Here is a 23,351-nt window from a genome sequence, read left to right on the forward strand (position 1 = left end):
TGCAAGGATTCCACGATATCTTAACTCGAATATTTCGAAAAAAAAAAAACTAGAAATGGGCGGAACTTGGCCCGCCTACTTTGGTTACTTTGTCTCATATTTTTAGCTCTACTTTCATATTCTACTCAGTTTTCCTTGTAATTTTTTTCGTTGTCGCACAGTGTTATTAGAAGTGTTATATGTTATTATGAACATATAAAATTATTTAAAACCAACTAGCAGACCCAGTCCGCGTTGCTGACCCTTGACACAGTTTTAAGTCAATTATATTTATCTTGCATCGCTAATTAGCCGGGATCTGCTGTCAAAGTGACTATAAACAAGTAAAAAAGTGTCAGTCGGCTTTGCCGACAGATATATACCCTCAGCCAATGTGAAGTGAAACTTTAACCTACGGACAGATCGAATGTATTTAAGGTCTTTTCAGAATTTTGTGGCCCTTTTTGACATTTGAATCTGCCGACAAACATGTGGATTAGGAATTAACTGCACTAAGGCACAAATGTTGAACCTTTGTGGGGGAGGTACCCTTAACACCTTTCGGGCTGTTTTCCTAAGAAATATGGACTTGCCCCTGAAAAAACCTTTACCGTCGTAATGGAGGTAGCGAATGCAAATCGTATCAACAAAAATTAAAGTTATTCGAGAGCAGGTCTTAAAGTGAACATATCCGAAATTTTGTGTGAGAGGTACCAGAAGGAGTAGACAAATTTAGTCCATATTCGAATCTGATCTATATCTGGTAGATATATTAGGATGTGCAAAGTAAGGATTACATCGGTCACTCCCTTCAAGAGTTATCGTGCGCACAATTTGTCCAAACATTTTTGAATTTTTGTGGGGGAGGTACCTGAAGGAGTGGAACCAAATGGCTTATATTCGAATATGTTTGGACAAAATATTACGAAGGCCAAATTTGGACCGAATCGGCAATTCCGTTCGAGAGTTATCTTGCGCTCCATCCACTACACACGGTGTTATAGGGGCTTTTTGCATCTTTCAGGATATTTTCTCAGGAAGTATGGGCTTGCCCCTGATGAAACTTGTACCGTCGTATGGGGGCAATGAATACAAGTTGTTGCAATAAAAAGCAAAGCGATTCGAGAGCAGGTCCTAATCTGAACTTATCCGAAATTTTGTGTGGGAGGTACCCGGAGGAGTGGACCGATTGAGTTCATTTTGGAAAATCATCTAAGTTTAGTAGAAATTGCACGATGTGCAAAGTATGGGCCAAATCGGTTACTTCCTTCAAGAGTTATCGTGCGCAAAAATTTTCCGAACATTTTCGAACTTTTGTGGGGGAGGTACCGGGAAGAGTGGACCGATATAGCCCATCTTCGAACTTAAACTAAGTTTGGGCAAAATATTACGAAAGCCAAAATTTTAACCTAATTGGTTGATCCGTTCGAGAGTTATCGTGCGCACCAGCCAGACAGACAGACGGACGGACATTGCTCAATCGACTCCAAATTGTCTGAAACACATTTCGTCCAAACATGCTTGGGGTCTAAAACCATTATTTCGATGAGGCACATTTTGCCTGTATGAAAGTGTATACACCCTCGTTAGCGTAAATGCTGAGGGTATAACAAAAATCTTGGTGTCGATATGGCATTTTAACATACCGCCAAGGAACTGATGACTTGAGGCATGCATTTATTTCATTTGCTGAAATAGTATAGCTGGAATTGCTTTTTAATCCTTCAAGAATCGATCTAAAGCTTTTATTGAATTTTTATGTGCCATCGTACATTCGTTCCAGATGATAACTTCTATTTAATATGTCGGTGTGCAACATTATTAAGGTAATCTTGTGCAAACAATTTGAACTGAGGATTTTTTGAAAGTACAGACCTAATAATGAGATAATGCCGGTATATTTAATTTTTTTGTTAATTGGTTAAGGTGACGTATACATACGTACATCGAAAATAAGATAAATAAATCATACGCCCCATAGTCATACTTATTCACTTGTAAATTTAAACGTATCACTCTTTCTTCTGTCCATTCTTATTTCATAATTATCTACCACAAACAAAATTAAATCAATTTGAAATATAGGTATTTACCGAAATAAAACCAAGCATGGCTGCACCGTTTCATTGTATGAATGATATGAATATGTCTCTCAATTGATTTTCTAATTGGATATTGACATACTTTGTAATTTATTTTGAGTTTTGTACTTAAATTTTACATCGTGTAACAAGTTTATATTCATTTCATTTTGTCCAAGAAGTCATCATCTGCTCTAAATCTTGCAATTTGTACATACATACATATGTTCAAATGTATGTATATGTATGTCATTACCAACTTATAATTCATTTGACATAAGATTTGGTTAAATTCTTTGCATTTTTAATTTTTCATATTCCATTACTTTATTTTCCATAAACAGTTTTGAGGTTACAATAATGTTTGTTGCCTTTTAAGATGTTGGCATGTAAGCCACTATACGAGGCATTTCCAATGCAGTGGCACTAAAAAAGTGATCACTTCACAAATAAAACACCAGTTGATCAGTTGATTTTTTTGTAAGGAATTTTTGTATGGAATTTGGCGGGAGCGAATTCCGGCGGAGGAGGAAAAATTCTTTCAAAGTGGTTTTTGAATCTTTGTAAAAAGAGGCTTATACCCCCTCCAGATGAAATCCATCCAAAGCGCCTGACATTCTAGTAACAAACCTCGACATCAACACCAAAACATGAGGTTAACACAAACTAGGAGTGACAGGATATAGCGCCACCCTGAGTAAAATGACAACACCAAATAAGCAAGGACCCCAACCACTGCACAAATTCAAAGAGCCATTGTTTCAAGACAAAGATAAACGACCACTATATAGGATAGCCTAAAGCATACCAATCATCTTCTTTTGAATAAAAACGATAACGAAACTGTAATAAAATATGGCAAAAAGAACAACAATATATTATGGCAGTGAGCTTTGGCCCTCGAAATAGTACACGCATTGCGCAATGGAAAGTACGAACTCTTCGTGTGATGCGTCGCACAGAGGGGAAACATAGGCCTAAAGTTGCTCAAAACTCAAAATATGAAAATCGTTTTTTATGAATAAAATGATGATAAACGGCAACCAGACTCTTTTCTACATTTGCTATAACCATCCTCGACTTTGTAAGATTAACCAATCCAATGCAGCAGTCGATTGAACTAAGCCATACTGAAAACAAAAAGTAAATTTTCGAAAACTAAGAAATTAGGTGAACATTAAAATTACATTATTTTCGCGAAAATTTATATTTTTCAAGATTTATTGTTTTTGTACAGTGTCCGAACAAGATTAGCATTTAAAATTTTCAGATTGATTTTACATCTTTGCTCTTTAATAATGTTGATACATATCCTCTTTATGAAAATTTTTTATGATTATTTTTAAGATTACTAAAATTTCAATAGTGAAAAAGTCTATTTCCCCATCGTTTCCCGACCATAGTTTCTTCTAATGTTTTATGCGCTTGAGTCTCAAATATCAGATTCAATCATAAAAAATTGCGCATATTTGCGCCATTCCAAAAAAATCTATATTTTCTCAACTAACATATGAAATATTTTTATATGGAACTGCAAGGTTTACTCACACTAAATTTTGTTCCGCCTTATAACCGGGACTCTTATTTATCAGACTAAACCAACACCTATCAAATATGCCTGCATTATTCAGAAACATTCACGGTTTTTCTCATGTGAATTGAGAAAAAATTAATTTAAGTAAGTTTCAAAAAATAAAATTTGGAATGAAATATATGTATATGGGACTATATATAGATCTGTACCGATTTGTTTGAAAATTGGCTCAATGTTTTTTTAGGCCAGTTCAGGTTACATGTGTCAAATTTCAGTGATTTTGGTGCATTTTTATCTCATATCAGATGCGAATATATATGGAAGCTGCATCCAAATCTGGACCGATTTTCATTATTTTCTATAGGATTAATCCTTGTACAGAAGATATACTTTGTGCAAAATTGTATATCAATCCGACTATAAATGAGCATTCTAGGGCTTTTGATCAAATTTTAACACAAATTTCCCCTTTGTGCGTCGGGCGTTACACAGCTAGAACAGCAAATGGCATCGTATAAGATCGAAGTCTTAGTCTAAGCGCACTGAGATAGAGTAAAATCGATGAAATTCCCACAGGATAAGGACACTATGTACTATATAGTGGAAAAGAAAGTAATGGTGGAAGCGGAGTTCGGATCATAATGTCGAAAAAAGGTGATATGTTGTTGCAGCAATGGAAACCAATATCAATACACATGTCAACAATGACGAGATGTAATGGATGTATGGAATGGGTGCATCTCCGAGGGTGCTCTGGCCTCAGTCGCACCTGGGATTTCTACGGTTGACATGTTGCTGCCCCAGGACATCTCCCAATGTGTCTCAAACTTCTCCCGCTGTCTCCCCAACAAAAACAAACGCAACATCTAACACCACAGGTTGTTGTTCAACGGTCCGGAAATGCATCATTCCTGAAATTCAAATGGAACGGTCTCCGCAATATGGTCAGCGAAATTGTGGAATTTATGAGTTGGAAAAACATCATGGTCGCTGCGATCCAGGAAACAAACCACCACCCCATCTGTAGCTTGCAACGTTTTTCGAAAGGATCTCACAAGTAGCGGAGGAGGAGGACTTGCCTCCCCAAATACCCCAGTATGTCCAGTAAAGACCTATCTCACCTGAGCTTGACTCTAGTGGCCCATACATGAAATGTATGGGGGTAGCTGTAAAGTGTGGTACTGCCGAGGTAGAGCTGCTTAATGTGTACATACCGCCGATGAATAGCTGTGCCCGGAGTGATATGCCCGATATTAGTTCGCTTTTAGAGGACAATAACCGTCTGCTGCTAGCGGACTTCAATGCTCATCAGAGCTTTAGTATTCCGTCCTAGGTAATGACCAGAGGGGTACAGCGCTGGGCGTGAAAATTGATAGCTCGGCGTTTTGCACGGTGAATGAAGAAACTCCCAAGAGGATAAGAGGAAAATGCCACAGCATGCCTAGCATCACTATTGTGGCACCGGGTCTGATAAATTACGTATCCTGGCAACCCGTCATTTCGCTTGGCTCAGACCACCTTCCTATTACCTTCTCCATAAACAGACCACCAGACTTCATAAACTCTGACCGCTGTACTTTTCTGAACCATGTGAAAATTGATTGGCAAGGGTTCAGAGAATTTACCAATCACCGCTTCAGAGAGCTGCCCATTCCCTCAGATCCTCGGGTAGCTGAGAAAACTTTCCGGGACATCATCACTGCAGCAACCGCTCGCTACATACCTGCTGGTTGAATACTCGAAATCAGACGAAATTTCCCAGCAGAGGCAACGGACTAGCAAACGAGCGTGAAGAGCATCGTCGTACGAACCCTGAAGACCCAACAGTTGGAGAACTTACTCTTGTAGTCAACAGGCTAGTAGACAAACATAAGCGAAAAAAGTGGCTAGACCAACTGAAGCATTACATCATTGGTACAGGATTAAGTAAATTGTGGGCAACGGTTAAATCACTTTCGATTCCGGGAAGAAGGATGATAGAACGGTGTTATTTTCAACGGCGTGACAGTAACTGACCCAAAGAGGTGTGCATGTAATATTAACCGGCAATTTATAGAGCACCCCGAGAGTGATAGGGTGAAGAGAAGTGTGCTACGCCGTATAAGAAGAGCCCTTCCAGCCGAGGAGGTACCACCACAATTTACGATGAGCAATGTTACAGATGTCATCCGAAAGGCAAAATCATTCAAAGCCTTGGGATCACTCGGGCACTTGACCTATCGAAGGCCTTCCATTCCTTCAACCATGCCAAGTTGTTCGAGGACATTGAGAAGACCACTCTCAAGTCATGTTAGAAACGTTGGATAATGAACTGTGTGGACGCCAGTCGTTTAGGGAAATATTCCCCGCTAAATCCACTGCTACACTGTTCACCACTTGGACAGCTGAAAAGAATCTCCTACTGAACATATGGTCGATTGTGTTCTGATTCCGACCTCTAACTACATAAAAATATCGGGTGTAACTTCCGATAGGATGTTTAAGTCAGCTGCACAAGATCAGAGATAAGATCAGGAATAGGAAAAAAGTCTTCACTTTGCTGACCGAAAGCTTTTTTTGACCTCTTACGAAACAAAAAGCCGGTCTGTCTTCCACTGCACTATGTAGTGGAAGAATATTCAAACCTGCCAGAATGTCTGCCTACTCATGATACCAGTGGACCATCTTTATGAGAAGGCGAAGATTTTACCGATGCATCAGCACGACAGGATGTTGTCGACGAAGTACCTGCTTGGGTGTTATCGCATCAGGCACGTCAGAAGAATCATCATGAGAGAGGTTCAAAGCTATAAACCAGAACCTCTAGATCAACGAGCCTATTAGGCAGGCTTGGATAGCATTCACACTGATTCAGTCGCACAGGCAGTACGGAGATACAGTGTGAATGCCGTTTTTATAGACTACCCTCGATCCATCGTAGCAGATGAGCACCAGCTGCTAAGGCAAACACGAGTAGTTTTAGCCCAGTTAAGATGCCCAAGGTGCAGCCGCCTCAATTCATATTAGGGCCGAATTGATACCGTGATACCCAATACATGCCCTCTGTGCTAACCCCACTCACGAGTCTCCTGGTTGTTCATGGACGCAGCCAGTCGAGGTTGCAGCATTTTTGAGTCTGGGTACAGAGGAACCAAACAACTGAAATAACATGTGTTTGCGCAAAGTCAGCACATCGGTGCTTTTATGTGGAATGCTAGGGTTTGCCATTAGAAGTAACGTCCTAAAAGTCCCCATCGAACCCATGTGTGTCAACGAAGTTATTCGGGGTCAAAGGTAATTTTTTGGAGGCCTTACTCAGTTTTCTTGATTTTTTCAGATAAACGGTAAGACCTATCAGAAATTGTTAGAAAATTGTAGGCTTAAAAATTTTGTACAAAAATGATCTTTATGACTTTTCAATAGGAGTCACCATTCTTGAGATATAGAGATATAAGTGTCAAATTACTCGTACACATGTGAAGAAGTAAGTCGCGTAAGAAGATCATGAGGCGGACTGGTTAAACTAACAACGTCATGTGTTAGGTATTTGCACAAAATTTGAAACGATATCCACTTTGCAGTAATCGGTCCAGTAAAACCGGGTCTAACCCAGTTTTAAATCTGGCCTTTCGGGTCAAATAATCGGCAAACCAGATAAGCCGTCCATGAAAATTATACAAAAAAAAATCTGAGGATTTTCTTTTTGGTCGTTCCAGTTAAGCTTTCGATTACAAATGTGTTTTTATACCCTCAGCATTTATGCTAACTATGGTATATGGTAAAATTCAAATTTCCTTTACAATTCCATCGAGAAAAAAATTAAAAAATTTTTGACAAGCACATTCACGATTTTTGTTACGTTCACAAAATTGGATGCTGCGCCCAAAAGTTATGGGGGGTTTTATTCCCTTATAAAGAAAAAATATTTAAAAATTCCCTTTGTGTTGCAATACCAAAATGTATATATAAATCGGTAACAACATTTAATATCTATCCATAGACGCCTAAATATTAGCAAAATTTATTTTCATTTTCGCGGAAAATCAAAAAATAATGAAGGAATCTTGGAGTAAATTTTATTTATTCTTACTCAGAGTCCATAAAAATCTCTAAAAAATAAACTAAAAATACGTACAGAATCTTGACAATGTCCAGAAAAATGTGAGACCAAAATTTTATTGATTAGGATTTTAAATTGCATATTGCAGCTACAACAAAAGACAAAAGTTTATTGTTGGAACATTATTTCAAGAATTAATTTTTTGGTTTAATACGAAAAATTTGAGAAAATTTTTTGGAGTTATTCTACTATTTCGCTAAATTTCCTAACAAAACCTGAATTATTTTGCTAAAACCTCTTCATGGAAAATAGTTTATCATCGTGAAAGTATATTTGCATAGTGTGATAAGCAATAGAATTAGGAAAAAAAGAGTGATATTGATATTACCATCAAAGAAAAAACATAAAAGTTAAAAACCGTATAACGCGCGAAATAGTTAAAATCAGTTGAGGCGCATGTGCTTTTCGCATAGAGCGAGTGCATCTCTGTCAATATGTTTGCATTTTTCCATGTTTCATTTAACAGCAAAAGTGTGCCATCAGTTGCATCTTACTACACCAAAATGCTTCATGTGGGTAAAAATAACGCGATGTTCATATGACTATAAGGCGCATCCGATTTCAGTGACCCCCTGTTAAAAATACGTCAATAAGACAAATTTTATACAGATTCGTCAAGAACCGCGGATGTGCTACCTGATTCTATTTTTGGTTAAATACGAATACTACTCCCGAATCTCTGAAATTCATGACACACCTTTTTGACAAATATTATAATCGTGTATAAAGGATTCCGTTTATGTAAAAAAATTTAAGGGCAATCGCGGTTAGGTATGCGGATTAGTCAAAATAAAATTTTGCTTATTTTCCTATTTTCAGGGTATCTATATCAGCGGTTTTAGTGGATGGATTCGATCGCGGTAGCGCTCAGTGAATCCGGCGCGGAAAAAAACTAAAATCACGCGGGGTTCAAGGATACATGAGTCATAGTTGTACATTTTGAAGCCAAAAAATAGGTTTTTAAAGAAAAATTACGCACCAAAAATTCGACTTTGGACTCCTATTACTAGGGAGCTGTGGGGAGCACACTCATGAGATATACATCAAACGACGTGGAATCACGAGTTCTACAATCCAATAAATAGATTAGGTCATTATCTGGTTGCGCCCTCCAATTATAAGAAAAATTCAAAAAACCCCGATTTCAAAACTTCAAAATGTCAGCATCGATTTAAGAGGGATGCACTGTATATATCGAGAAATCACACATTAGCATCATGTTGCCCAAGGGGTATTCTTCAATCCTTTCTTTGAGCTCAGATCTGAATTTTCCCTCGTTTGACCAGAAATCAAGAAAAAACACAAAAAAGCTTGCTAACTTCAACACATTTTTACCCATTTTTTTATATTACCACCAACGCAGCTTCCACGAAAATTATTTGTTATGGTCCATATTATGAGATCGTGGCTAAAACACTTCAGTTCATGTAAATATATTCATATTTTATAAAATATATTAACAGTTCGCGACTTATTAAATGGTGAACCTCAACTTCAACGATTGTAAAACATTTTTGAATATTACCATATACACTTTCATACGGGCAAAATGTGCCTCATCGAAATAATGGTTTTAGACCCCAAGTATGTTTGGACGAAATGTGTTTCAGACAATTTGGAGTTGATTTAGCCATGTCCGTCCGTCTGTCTGTCTGGCTGGTGCGCACGATAACTCTCGAAGGGATTAACCGATTCGGTTCAAAATTTGGCTTTCGTAATATTTTGTCCAAACTTAGTTTAAGTTCGAAGATGGATTATATCGGCCCACTCCTTCCGGTACCTCCCTCACAAAAGTTCGAAAATGTTCGCAAGTTTTGTGCGCACGATAATTCTTGAAGGAAGTGACCGATTTGGACCATACTTTGCACATCGTAAAACTTCTACGAGACTTAGATGAGGTTCCAATATGGACACAGTCGGTAAATTACTTCGGGTACCTCTCACACAAAATTTTGGAAATGTTCAGTGTAGGACCTGTTCTCGAATCGCCTTGGTTTTTGTTGTAGCAACATGTATTCACTGTCCCCCATACGAAGTTACAAGTTTCATCAAAGGCAAGTCCATACTTCCTGAGAAAATTGCCTGAAAGTTGAAAAAACCCCCAGTTCACTTTAAGACATTACATTCGCTGCCTCATTTACGATGGTAAAGGTTTTTTCAGGGGCAATACCACACTTCTTGCGAAAACAGCCCGAAGGTTGTAAAAAACCCCTACGGCAACCCCATGGTCTATGTCGGTCCATTCCCTTAAGAACCTCCTCCCGCAAAACTTTAATCCTAACCAACATTTTTCTTGGTTCATACGCCCAAAATTTTGGGAAAAAGTATTGCAATTTACACAGGCTGAGGGTATATCTTTGTCGGCAAAGCCGACTGATACTTTTTTACTTGTTTTGCAAAACAATTTCTCTAACAGGGAAAAACACTACTAAACACTCTCCGATTGCGGTTATTTTAGCAGTTTCACCTAAATATGTGCGTATTTCCGGTATAAGTGCATATAAATTATATGTTGGAACCGCTATATCACAAGAATGGTTCCATCTAGGAATAAAAATATAAGGACCAAACCTGTAGAGAATTTTCTGCAATATTTGCTCTAGTCTCTTTTTGATTAGACCCACAGTTTTCAAGAAAAAATCCGGACAACTAAAAAATCCCTAATGACCCCGAATGACTGTTTCTGCACACATGGGTTTGATGTGGGCTTTTAGGACATTGCTTCCCAGCTCTTCACCAAAATTCAACTTTGTGGGAATTTTTGCTATTCCACTATTTTGACTGGACGTATTGCCTGTTTCTCTAAAACTCTAATTCAAATTTGTTCAAACTACTACCAAACTCCTGTTGCTGTAGAAAATATTTGTTTGATTGAAAACAAAAATAAATGAAATAATTTAAAAAAAAAATAAATAAATTTGGCAGTAGTTCGAACGAATTCGAATCGTCTTCGTGAAACAGGACATAAGTATCTCTTCGTCTGTTTCGTCATTGGTTATATGTGACGTATACATACTTACATTGAAAATAATATAAATAATTTATACGCCCCGTAGTGATACTCATTCACTTGTAAATTTAAACGTATCACTCTTTCGTCTATCCATTCTTATTTCATAATAATCCACCACATTAACAAAATTAAATGAAATTGAAATATATGTATATACCGAAATAAAACCAAGCATGGTTTCTTTGTTTCAATGAATGAATGATATGAATATGCCTCTCAATTGATTTTCTAATTGGATATTGACATACTTTGTAATTTATTTTGAGTTTTGTATTTAAATGTTACATCATGTAACTAGTTTATATTCATTTCATTCTGTCCATCAAGTCATCATCTGCTTTAAATCTTGCAATGTGTACATACCTACGTATGTCCATATGTACATGTATGTCATTACCAACTTATAATTCATTTGACATAAGATTTGGTTAAATTCTTGGTATTTTTAATTTTTCATATTCCATTAACAGTTTTGAGGTTACAATAATTTTTGTGGCCTCCTAAGATGTTAGTATGTAAACTGCTACATATATGGGGCATTTCCAAAGCAAACCTCTTAGTGCGAACTTGGTGACATAATATGTTGGTGGTTAGCTTAGGCGCACTCTAATGATATAGGAGGGCGCTTTATGGGTTGATCACTAGATTTTCTGATTTTCGTATCTCATGCAATTTATGCCAATATATTGTCCGCAATATGCCATATTTAAGCCGATCTGTTCCTTCGATTGTTACCTAATATCTTCCTCATAACCCTTTCATTAAAAAGCATTTTTCAAGGACCAAGAGAGCAATAAACGTCGATTTTTAAAGTATATTTTTCAAGGATCAACAGGCCAATAAACGTGGAATTTTTAAAGTATATTTTTCCGGGACCAACGGACCAATGAACGTGGAATTTTTAAAGAATAATTTTCAAGGACCAAAATACCAATAAACGTGGATTTTTTAAAGAATAATTTTCAAGGACCAAAATACCACTAAACGTCGATTTTTTAAACAATAATTTTCAAGGACCAAAATACCAATAAACGTGGATTTTTTAAGGAATATTTTTCAAGAACCAACAGACAAATAAAATATATATAAAAAAGGATATTTTTCGAGGACCAGCAGACCAATTAACGTGGAATTTTTGCCATATATATTTAAAAATAATTTGTCGACTCAGTCTTTGGTCTTTTCTAGTGAATATTTGGGGCTAACTCACATCACAATAAAGTGTTATTATGCTGCTACTGTTGTTGTTGTTGTTGATGTTGTTAATGTCACATATTTATGATTTACTTGTCAAAGGAAAATTTCAATTTACCACAAAATTACTTGTGAACATCTAAAGAGATTTCAATGAAGAATTTACACATAAAGCTACAGCAATAACAACAAGAAGACCATCAAACACAACAACAATAACAACAACTACATGTAGTTGTACTTTAAGTTGGCAGTTCTAACACACAACAAAATAGCCCATTATCCGATTAACATTAGTTTGTGTTACTCCTTTGATTGCTTTGTTGTTGACCACAACTGGTCATATGTAGGCAACCACACAACCGAGAGTCAACACATAAACACACACACATATACCTTAACACATGTAATATGCCCATACGCACATATATTTTGGTAAGGATAGATAATTTCGATTTATACACATACATACATACGATTTATAAGTTTATTACATGTTTTGAGGTTAGGGTTTTGAATTTCCTTTCTTGGCCACAAGTTATGAAAAGTGGTAGCAGAAAGTCAGTCATAAAGGAAATTACAAAGAAACACAATAAATTTATTCAACATCTTAACACACAGCAGGGTATGCCCTCCGTGTGTGTGTGTGGTATGCAAGTAAGTATGTAAAATAAGCTTTTGGAAATATGTCAAGGCATAATAAAGTTACAAAATGTCAAAATAAGCAAAATAATGAACTTACAAAACTTGGAGCAATTTTAAAGAAATTTCAATATTAATTTTATTTTGTGATGAATGTGAAGAAATTTGATTAAATTTTGAAATTTTGGGCTATTTAATACACATGGCATGTGGAGATTGATTGATTGATGAAAAATTACAAGTTTTGAGTTCACATAAAATTGAATGTTTCCTTTTGATAGTTAGTGTAGTATTAGGATAAATCAGTTTTTAAGTTGCGGGTTAATTTAATACCTTTCAAAACAATTTGCTTTGAAATTAGTCCGCATGGCTAGTTATGTGACGTAGGGCATGAAAGATGCCAAGCAACGTACCTAACCGGCATAACATGGCAAAGCCCAGGACTTATCTTGGTCTCCTCTCTCAACTCAGGTGGACACTGACCTCCCTGTTTTGCGGGGGAGGTACCTAAAGGACTGGACTGACATAGTTCATTTTTGTGTGTGTCTTATTTTGAGAGTCATTCCTCTCGATAGGACCATTATTTCAGGAAACATGGTCTTGCCCACGAAAAACATTATATCGCTGTAAACAGGTCTACTAGGAGTACCTTCGGTAAAAATTTACAAAGGATTCTCACACAGACCCTTAACCGCACTTAAACAAAAATGTTGCTCAATTGTGTGGGTGGTACCCTAAGGAATGGACCGATAGGGCCCACTTTTAAACATAATCTAAGTTTGGACAAAATATTTCCAGATCCAAAGTTTGGACCAAATCGATTGCTCCGTTTATGAGATATTGCCATTAACATTTTAGCGAATATTTTCCAACTTTTGTGGGAGATTTACCGGAAGGAGTGGACCTATAAGCACCATCTTCGAATTTCATCTAATATTCGAAAAAATATTACGATATGCAAAGTGTGGACGAACGCAGTAATCGGTTCGGGAGCTGTCTTGCGCATTAGTCACTACACGTAGGGTTTTCCGGCCATTTTCTCAAAAAGTATGGACTTGCCACTGAAAAAACATGTACCATTATAATAGGAGCCTTGAGTGCAACCTGTTGCAAGGAAAATCAGAACAATTCGAGATGTGGTCCTAAACTGCGCTTTTTCGAAATTTGGTGTGGCAGGTATCCCAAGGAGTTGACGTATATAGTCCATATTCTAACCTTATCTATGTCTCGTGTGTGTGTGTGTCTTATTTTGATAGTCATTCCTCTCGATAGGACCATTATATCAGGAAACATGGTGTTGCCCACGAAAAACATTATATCGCTGTAAACAGGTCTACTAGGAGTACCTTCGGTAAAAATTTACAAAGGATTCTCACACAGACCCTTAACCGCACTTAAACAAAAATGTTGCTCAATTGTGTGGGTGGTACCCTAAGGAATGTACCGATAGGGTCTACTTTTGAACATAATCTAAGTATGGACAAAATATTTTGAGATGCAAAGTTTGCACCAAATCGATTGCTCCGTTTATGAGATATTGCCATTACCATTTTAGCGAATATTTTCGAATTTTTGTTGGGGAGGTACAGGAAGGCGTAAAGCTACGAGCACCATCTTCGAATTGCATATAATATTCGAAGAAATATTACGATATGCAAAGTGTGGACCAACGCAGTAATCGGTTCCGGGAGTTGTCTTGCGCATTAGTCACTACACGTGCTGGACGTAGGACTTTCTACAGTTTTCGGGCCATTTTCCTAACAGTACGAACTTGCCACTGAAAAAACTTGTACCATTATAATAGGAGCCTTGAGTGCAACCTGTTGCAAGGAAAATCAAAACAATTCAACAGGTGGTCCTAAACTACACTTTTCCGAAATTTGGTGTGGGAGGTATCCAAAGGAGTTAACGTGTATAGTCCATTTTCTAACCTGATCTATGTCTCGTAGAAATATTACGATGTCCAAAGTATGGACCAAATCGGTTACTGCCTTTGAGCGTTATCGTGCGCACCATTTTAGCGAAAAGATTTAAGCTTTTGTAAGGGAGTTATCCAAAGGTGTGGACCGATGAGGTCCATATTAGAACTTGATTTAACCAGCCAGCCAGACAGTCAGAAGGACATGGCTAAGGCGACTCCAAATTGTCTGAAACGGATTTCGTCCAAACATACTTGGGGTTTAAAACCATTATTTTGATGAGCCACATTTTTTATATACCCTCGTTAGAATAAATGCTGAGGGTATAAAGCAACGGAAAAGAAAAACAAATCCCTCTAAAGCTGACAACTCCCGCAAACGTTTTAAGAACCATGATCTGCGAATCTGCACCTGGAATGCTCGCTATCTTTATAGAGAAGATGCAGTTTACTCACTGTCAGATGTACCTGAAAAGTACAAGGCTGATATAACCGCCATACATGAAATGCGATGGATTGGGAAGGAAACGCACTGTATTATGGCTGCCATGACATGAGGTTGGCTGCGTAATTGTAGGTGGTCGGAGGTTAAATCATTTGGTCTCCAACTTCACCCAGTGAATGAAAGACTTGCTACAACATGGATAAAAACAAAATTCTGCAACATTTGCTTTATCTGCGCTCATGTCCAACCGAAGACAAGGACGAAGAGAACAAAAATATATTCTACGAACGCTTAGAAGAAACATATGACCGTTGCCATGCCCATGACATAAAAATTATTCTAGGCGATTTTAATGCCAAAATTGGAAAGGAGAATATCTTTGGCCCAATAGTCGGGAAATTTAGTATCCACCTTGAAAAATCTGACAATGGTATGAGACTGATAGACTTTGCAGCGACAAAAAATATGGTTAGCAGCTTCAGATTTAAGAATCTCGATGTTCTAAGGGCACATGGGTTTCACCAGACCAAAAAAAAAAAAAAAAACAAAAAATTAAATTGATCTCGTTGCGGTAGATAGAAGAGATTCATCGAGCATGTTGGATGTATGATCGTTCTGAGCAGCCAACATAGACTCGGAACACTACCTTGTTTAAAGTACCCGGTTAAATGTAGCAAATAAAGTACGAACAGACGTAATACGGAAGTTGGAAATCGGTAAGCTGCAATCACAGCAGATAGCCACAGCATATTCCACTCTTGCTTAATCAAAGCACTCCACGTCCCGATAACATATCAGCACAATGACAAAATATTGCCCCCTTCATGCAAACAGCCGCAAAATCCATACTTGGATACCAGAGACCTCCACCAAGGAATACATGGTATGACCAGGAGTGTCGTGCTGCTCCGAAGAGAAAAATGCGGCATATAGGGCTACTCTACAATCAGTAGCAAAGCGTAGCGCACGAGATAGGTATCGGGAGAAAAGGATAGAAGAGAAACGTCTTTTTCGCCGGAAAAAGAGAGAAATGGAAAGACGGGAGTGTGAAAAAATCTTGGTGTACAGGAGCCAAAATGAAGTCCGAAAGTTCTACCAAAGTGTAAAACAGCAAACTGATGGCTTTGGTACAGGCATATCCTCCTGTAGAGACCAAAAAGGTAATTTGGTAACTGATAAAGATAGTGTGCTCAGGTATGGAAAGAACATTTTTCCAAATTGTTGGTGTCCAATATAAGCGAAGACGGAAAAGATACCAAGATGAGGTAAAGTCAGCAATAAACCGGCTAAAGAATAATAAGTCAGCTGGAGCCGATGGCTTACCAGCCGAGCTGTTCAAAATCGTAAGCGACATGCTGTTATGGTGTATGCATCAGCTAGGTAGCACCATCTGGCAGGAAGAACGTGAACCCGACGGTTGGAAACTGAGTATTCTCTGTACCATCCACAATAAAAGAGATAAGACATTATGGTTTAACTATAGGGGCATAAGTCTTCTCCCTATTGCCTATGCGAACGACTAAAGCCTATGGCCAATGATATAATTGGACAATACCAATGCGGCTTTAGTCCTGACAAGTCCACCATTGATCAGATATTTACCCTCCTGCAAATTCTGGAGATGACCCAAGAGATGCAGATCGACACCTACCTTATTTTTGTCGGCAAGTTTATACTCCCAAAATTCTGAAAACCTCCTAAATCAGCAATTGGCACACAACAACAAAAAATTGAGCAAACGCTATTGTCATTGTGTGAGTGTATGCTTTTTCAATGAGTGCAATTGTTTGAGTGGAGAAGAGAGAAAAGCTCTCTTTGCTTGCTCGCGAGTAAGGCGATGCCAAATACTGCAAAATGTTGGTATTTTGAGTTCTTAGTTAATAATCATCGATGTAGGTCAACGTTTCGGTATAGCACTCATATATAGGTACCCCTTGATTTTAGCTATTTCGAGGGTCATGGCCATATTTTCTAATTAATGATGCTGTAAGTTGGCATCTTCGTTTCTCAGGGGGTAGTACATCTTTTCGACGAAAATACTCAATGTAGGTCCCTGTTTCGGAGTAGCGCCCATATAAAGATATCTCATGATTTTATCTCTTTCGAGTGTCGTGACCACATTTCCCAAACGATTTGGCTGCAAATTTGTATTTCAGTTTCTTTAGGAGTAGAAAACCTTGTTGCAAAAGATTTTCAATATAGGTATAGATTTTGGTAAAGTCCCTTATAACGGTACCTCCCAAGTCTATGTTCCGATTTGGTATGAGGTGTGGGGTGTGTTTCGAAATGGAGGTAATGGTATTTGGCCAGAAGAGCAAAACTCCAAAAGGGTTTGAATTCTCAGGCCAATTTTTCATTTTACGATAAAGTCCTCATATAAAGGTACCCCCCAAGTAGGTATGGCGATCCTGAAATCCCGAATCTCGAAAACCCGGGATTTTTCGGGATTTCTCAATCCCGGGATTGACTTCTTTGGAGTCCCGGGATTTTTGGCTCAGAGGAATCTTCCACCAGTGGCCGTCACCTCAACAATTATGTGTTTGTGTTCGTGTTTTTTTCACAATGGGAGCGGCAATTTATCCCGGAATGCCTGCTCCGAGCTCTTTTGGTCCGTGCCGGGATAGAGATGAACCCTAGGCCAGTGTAGGGGATGTGTGCATTTCGGAGCGTGCTCTGGCTTTAGTCGCACCCGGGATCACAGGTATGTTGCTGCTTGCTGCGTCGTCCGACTCTTTGTCGTCGACGGAATACGAGATGCAGTCTCCCCAACAACAATAGACACAGCATCTACACAACAAGCTGTTGTTCAACAGCCCGGAAATGCATCATTCCTGCAATTCAATTGCAACGGTCTCCGCAATAAGGTCAGCGAAATTGTAGACATTATGAGTTGGGAAAACATCATGGTCGCCGCGATCCAGGAAACAAAGCTCACCGCCACCCGTAGCTTACAAAGTTATGATGGTTACAACGTTTTGTGGAAGGCTGGCACAAGAAACGAAGGAGGAGGACTTGTCTTCCTTATACACCAGTCTGTCCAGTAAAGACCTATCTCGCTTGAGCTTGACTCTAGTGGTCCATACATGGAATATATAGGAGTAGCGGTAAAGTGTGGTACAACAGGGGTAGAGCTAGTTATTGTGTACATACCGCCGCTGAATAGCTGTGCCCGGTGTTATATGACCGATATTAGTTCACTTTTAGAGGGAAATGACCGTCTGGTGCTAGGGGACTTCAATGTTCATCATGAGCATGCCAAAGCTCCGTCCTAGGTAATGACCAGAGGGGTACAGCGCTGGTCAAGCAAACTGATAGTTCCACGTTTTGCACGGTGAATGAAGACGCAACTGCGAGGATTAGAGAAGATTGCCACAGCTTGTTTGATATCACGATTGTGGCACCAGGTCTGATAAATGACGTTTCCTGGCATTCCGTAATTTTTCTGCGTCTGCGTAAATACGCCACCAGATGTCATAACCTTTGAACACCGTACTTTCCTGAACCATGGGATTCAGAGATTTTACCAATCACCGCTTCTGAGAGCTACCCATTCCCACAGATCCTCGGGTATCTGAGAGAATTTTCCTGGACATCATTACTGCAGCAGCTACTCGCTACATACCTGCTGGTCGAAGACCCGAAATAGGACCAAATTTCCCAGCAGAGGGAATGAGACTAGCAAAGGAGGGTGGTGAGCTTCGTCGTTCGAACCCACAGCAAAAGTGTTAGAGATCTTACTCTTGAAGCTAACACGCTAGTAGGCGAAGATAAGCGGAAAAAGTGGCTATACAACCTGAAACAATGCAACATTGGTGCAGGATTAACTATGGGGAAATAGGGATGGCAAAACGGCTGTTACTTTCAACGGCGTGACATTAACTGACCCAAAGAAGTGCGCGTGTTATTTCAACGGGCAGCTCATAGAGCATACCGAGAGTGATAGCGGGAAGAGGAGTGAGCTACGCCGTATAAGAAGAGCCCTCTCGGCTGAGGAGGTACCCCCACAATTTATGATGGGCGATATTGCAGATCCCACTCGAAACGCGAAATTATCCAAAGCGTTTGGCTCACACCGAATATCGATGGTAATACTTTAGCAACTAGATAACAAGTGTCCTTAATCTATCGATAGCCACCCATATTGTGGCAGAAGCCTGAAAAGTTAACAGGGGATCCCACTCCCACTGAAACCTGACAAGGATGCCAGCAGATGTGAGTCGTACAGGCCGAGTTCACTCCTGTCACCAGTAGCAAAGATCCTAGAGGCGCTACTCCTCCCCATGATGAGAAGCTGTTTTCCAGTTGCCCAACATCGACACGGATTTCGGAAAAATTCAGTACTATCCACACATATCAGTAGAAGATTGAACCAGAACAGGTTCACTGTTTAACCTCTACCTCTCTGAAATTCCACACCCTCCAGATGGAATAGATATCGTAACGTATGCGAATGATTGTACCATCTTGGCGCCGGATCATATCGTCGATGACATATGTGATCCACCGCTAAATCCACTGCCACACTGTCCACCACTTGGATAGCTGAAATGAGGCTTCTACTGAACATGTTGGTTGATGGTGTACTGATTCGGATACTAACTACCCCAAAATATTGGATGTAACGTTTGATAGCGTATTTAAATCGTTCGAGCAAGCCAAACTATTTGCGATAAGATCAGAAGTAGCAACAAGGTCATCAAGTAGCTGGTCGGTAGCACTTGGAGTGCTGACAAAGAAACCTTGCTGACCTCTTACAACGCAATAGACTGGCATAGCTTACCACAATGCGGCACCATCGTGGTATCTAAATTTTAGCACTACGGAGTGGAAGAAGATTCAAATCTACCAGAATGCCGCTCTGAGGACTGCAACAAGGTGCCTCCTCATGACACCAGGGGAGCATCTTCTTTCTTCTACTTTTGCCGGTGCGTCAGCACAACAGGATGTTGTCGATGGAATATCTGCTTGCGTGTTATCGCAGTGAGTATCCCTGTCACGATTTAATGGACAGTTTTCCCTCACCCAAGCACGTCAGAAGAGATCTTCATGATCTAGAGAGAGAGGTCAAAAGTTATAAAAGAGAACCTCTAGACCAACGAGCCTATTAGACAGGCTTGGATATCATTCACACTGACATGGTTGCGCAGGCAATACAGAGATACAGTGTGAATGCAGTACTTGGGGACAACCCCTTATCCATCGAAGCAGAAGAATGCCTGCTGCCAAGGGAAACACGAGTGGTTTTAGCCCAGTTAAGATCCGGATGATGCAGCCGCCTCAATTCGTATTAGACCCGAATTGATGCCACGATACTCAACACATGACCGGCATGGGGATTGGGACCACACGACACACTGCATTTGTTTAACGGCCCGGCTAACCCAACTCACCTGTCTCCAGATTCTTTATGGACTCAACCAGTCCAGGCTGCAGATTTCTTGAGTCTAAATACAGAGGAACCATAACCTGTAGTGTGATTCTGTAACTCATTTTTACTGTTACCGACAAAAATCGGTAAAATTAAATCGCAAATTTATGACTAAAAACATAAAGAAAAGTTGGCGTCAATGCTTGTGTCGGTAGAGGCTAACGACAACTTTTTATTCATTGTTAACTCACCGACAAATTTCGTTAATTATCGAAATTATAAGCATTTTAATTTTACCGACAATTATCGATAACACCAAAAATGAGTTACAGAATCCCACTACTGATAACTGAAATAATACACGAACGAACATATATGCGTTGCTCCAACAACAATTACCAAACAATGGGTATATGGAGAGCTAATAAATCCATTATTTTCAAAGGGACATGTAACACCAAATAAGTTGTTGTTCTATGGTCACTAAAAGTCGACAAATAAACTGAGAAACTTTTGTTTTTATTATAGAACGGTTGATTTGAATTTAACTTCACCGCACTTTCACACTGTTGTCCGTTGCTGGTAGTGAACGTAAATACTTTTGATCTGTAGCTAAACATATAGCACACTGTTTCACTCTCACGATCATTAGATTTTGTTCCCAGGTAAAATATTTAACCCGAAGGTGATCGTTGAACTCTACTACACACCATGTGCCACCGTTACTCATTACTAAACTAAATGGTTTTGCTTTGTAGATATTTTAAGAAATAACCCATTATTTTGCAGACTACTAGTAATGCACAGTTATGTTATGCATTATTTGGAGCGGGATTAGACACGTCTCTCACAGATTTTTTTCTTTATCGATCAACATTTCGTTGACCTGTTCAAACGAAATTGTGCTTCGTTAACTTCCATCTTATATTTCCCATTACTTCTTCCTTAGATCCTCGTAAATCAAAATAATGTATTCCTCGTTAAGTATTTCCATCCATAAATATTCTTGGCACACACATCCCGTACATACGGATGTACGAATGTTCGTACATTCGTAATGAATTCAATTTCCCTCCTTTAAAAATGTCATACTTACTTGGTGCAATGTTCCTCTCATTGATATCCGCTAAATCGACCAGATAGGCACCAATTTTCAAACCACGTACACACCCAATGTAACCCTGTAATGTGGGTGCATCCAAATTGGTGCGCAACAAATTCACCGGATCATAACCGCCAATGTTCAGTTGGAAATATTCTGTGGGTGGTGCTGGGGGACGATGTGGTGATAGGACCTCTGTAAGTAAAAATGTGAGGAGAAAATCAATGAAAAAAGTAACAAAAAAAAATGCAAACAAGAGAAATGCAACAAAACGACAAAATTAACAAAACGCCATTCAATTTATGCCGCCATCGCCGAATCATTGAAACAATATCCACGTTTGAATGTGAAGTGAAATGAAATGAAACGAATCGAATAGTTACGAATGAAATGGTATGGAATGTGACAAAAGGAGGCATATTGAAATTATCGTCGCTCCAATATTTAGAGGAGGATGTGAATGTGTGTTTGTGTGCGTTGAATGAACATCCTTTGAATATTAGTGACGACAAGACCGACCGTCCGATCGACCACCACCCGTTCGCTTTGCATTCATTCAAGTATAAATTATGGACGGAGGGTATCAATGCTTATTTCCGCCAACCATTATGCTGATGTGGTCAGAAACGTGATTGTAATGGTGTTTGGACTAACAATTTTCACAATGGTCTAAGTTTTATATACGCTCCGGATATCGGTTTAGTTTGGTAACATATGCAACCAACGTGCTTTGGTTATTCGAATGGGTAAAATGATATTGTATAGAAGGGATATATTTATGTGCGAGGAGGTCATACATAGCATTTTGTGAGGATGTTAAGGTGGACATATGTATTTTGGGGACAATATTTTAGATACTTAACTTCGTATACCACTTGGGAGGGTTTTTTTTTTGGAATTTCCGGACCATTATCGAGGGAATTATGGATGATAAAATTACGATGGAGAAGCCCGGCATTTTGGGGCCCATATCGAAGGAAGTATTGGTCTTCTCTAGCAAAAAAATGTAATCTTTGTGTTTATTTCAGCTTGAGTCCATATTTTGTTGTAATTCAATTGTTTGAATAACAACAAAATATTTTAAAGTGGATATGAACTTGATTAGTTGCGGGCGAAGGGTAGGGAATACTATAGTTTCAGTTGTCACCAAACAACTTCATCAGTTCCCTTTTTCGCCGACTCTGTATCGATAAACAGGTCAATAAAGCCATCTAGCAAATTAAATAAAATGAGAAATTTGCTGTATGGCCCTAAAGCTGTTTACCCTACAATTTGAGTCGAACTAAAGAATTTCATAATTAATTTCTCGTTGGAGACGAGCTTACTGACCAAGATGCTTTTTGAAAAAGGAAAGCCGACGATACGAACCCACACAATCACCACTGTGTGACATGCATGTTTCGCCTTTGGTTTAGGAAGGCTCCTCAGACACATCGACTGTGGGGCGGCTTCGCTATCCTCTAACTTATTTCCTCTTTCAAATTCAAGTTGTTTTTTTACAAAGTTGAATTTTTTGTTCAAATCTTTGTATGGCTTTCATGACAAACGCTTAGCGTAGCCTTTGAAAGTTATGAGTTTGGTTCTGAACACTAACACGCCGTGACAACACTTTTTTCCATGTGTTTTTCAAGGACGTGGGTTCGAACCCCAGCCTGGCTCAAGCTGATTTTTATTTTTTATTTGAAAATTTTGCCTATTAGGCGAAGGTCATTTTTTATTAATTTTTTAATTAATTTCTCGTTAGAGACGAGCTTACCAAGATGCTTTTTGAAAAAGGAAAGCCGACGATACGAACCCACACAATCACCACTGGTCAACAAGGCCGTGCTGATGCCTATTATTGTTGTTGGCGTTTTTTATTGTTGGACTGCAGAATTTTACATCTTTGTGTTTATTTCAGCTTGAGTCCATATTTTGTTGTAATTCAATTGTTTGAATAACAACAAAATATTTTAAAAAAATATAATTTTGTAGTT

General features: G+C 38.8%; 1 protein-coding gene across 13 annotated transcripts in view; it reads right to left on the reverse strand.

Moving 5' to 3' along the window:
• The window catches only part of axo (axotactin), a 508,380-nt gene that overhangs the window by 94,030 nt on the left and 390,999 nt on the right, over positions 1–23,351 (reverse strand). For all 13 annotated transcript variants that reach the window (XM_073983728.1, XM_073983738.1, XM_073983733.1 and 10 more), the window contains one exon: positions 21,370–21,570. In XM_073983728.1, the coding sequence (XP_073839829.1) occupies positions 21,370–21,570 (201 nt within the window). The remainder of the gene's footprint in view (positions 1–21,369; positions 21,571–23,351) is intronic.

Source organism: Musca autumnalis, unplaced genomic scaffold (genome assembly GCF_047663935.1).
Source record: "Musca autumnalis isolate F117 unplaced genomic scaffold, ASM4766393v1 scaffold_4, whole genome shotgun sequence".
Taxonomy (NCBI): Eukaryota; Metazoa; Arthropoda; class Insecta; order Diptera; family Muscidae; genus Musca; species Musca autumnalis.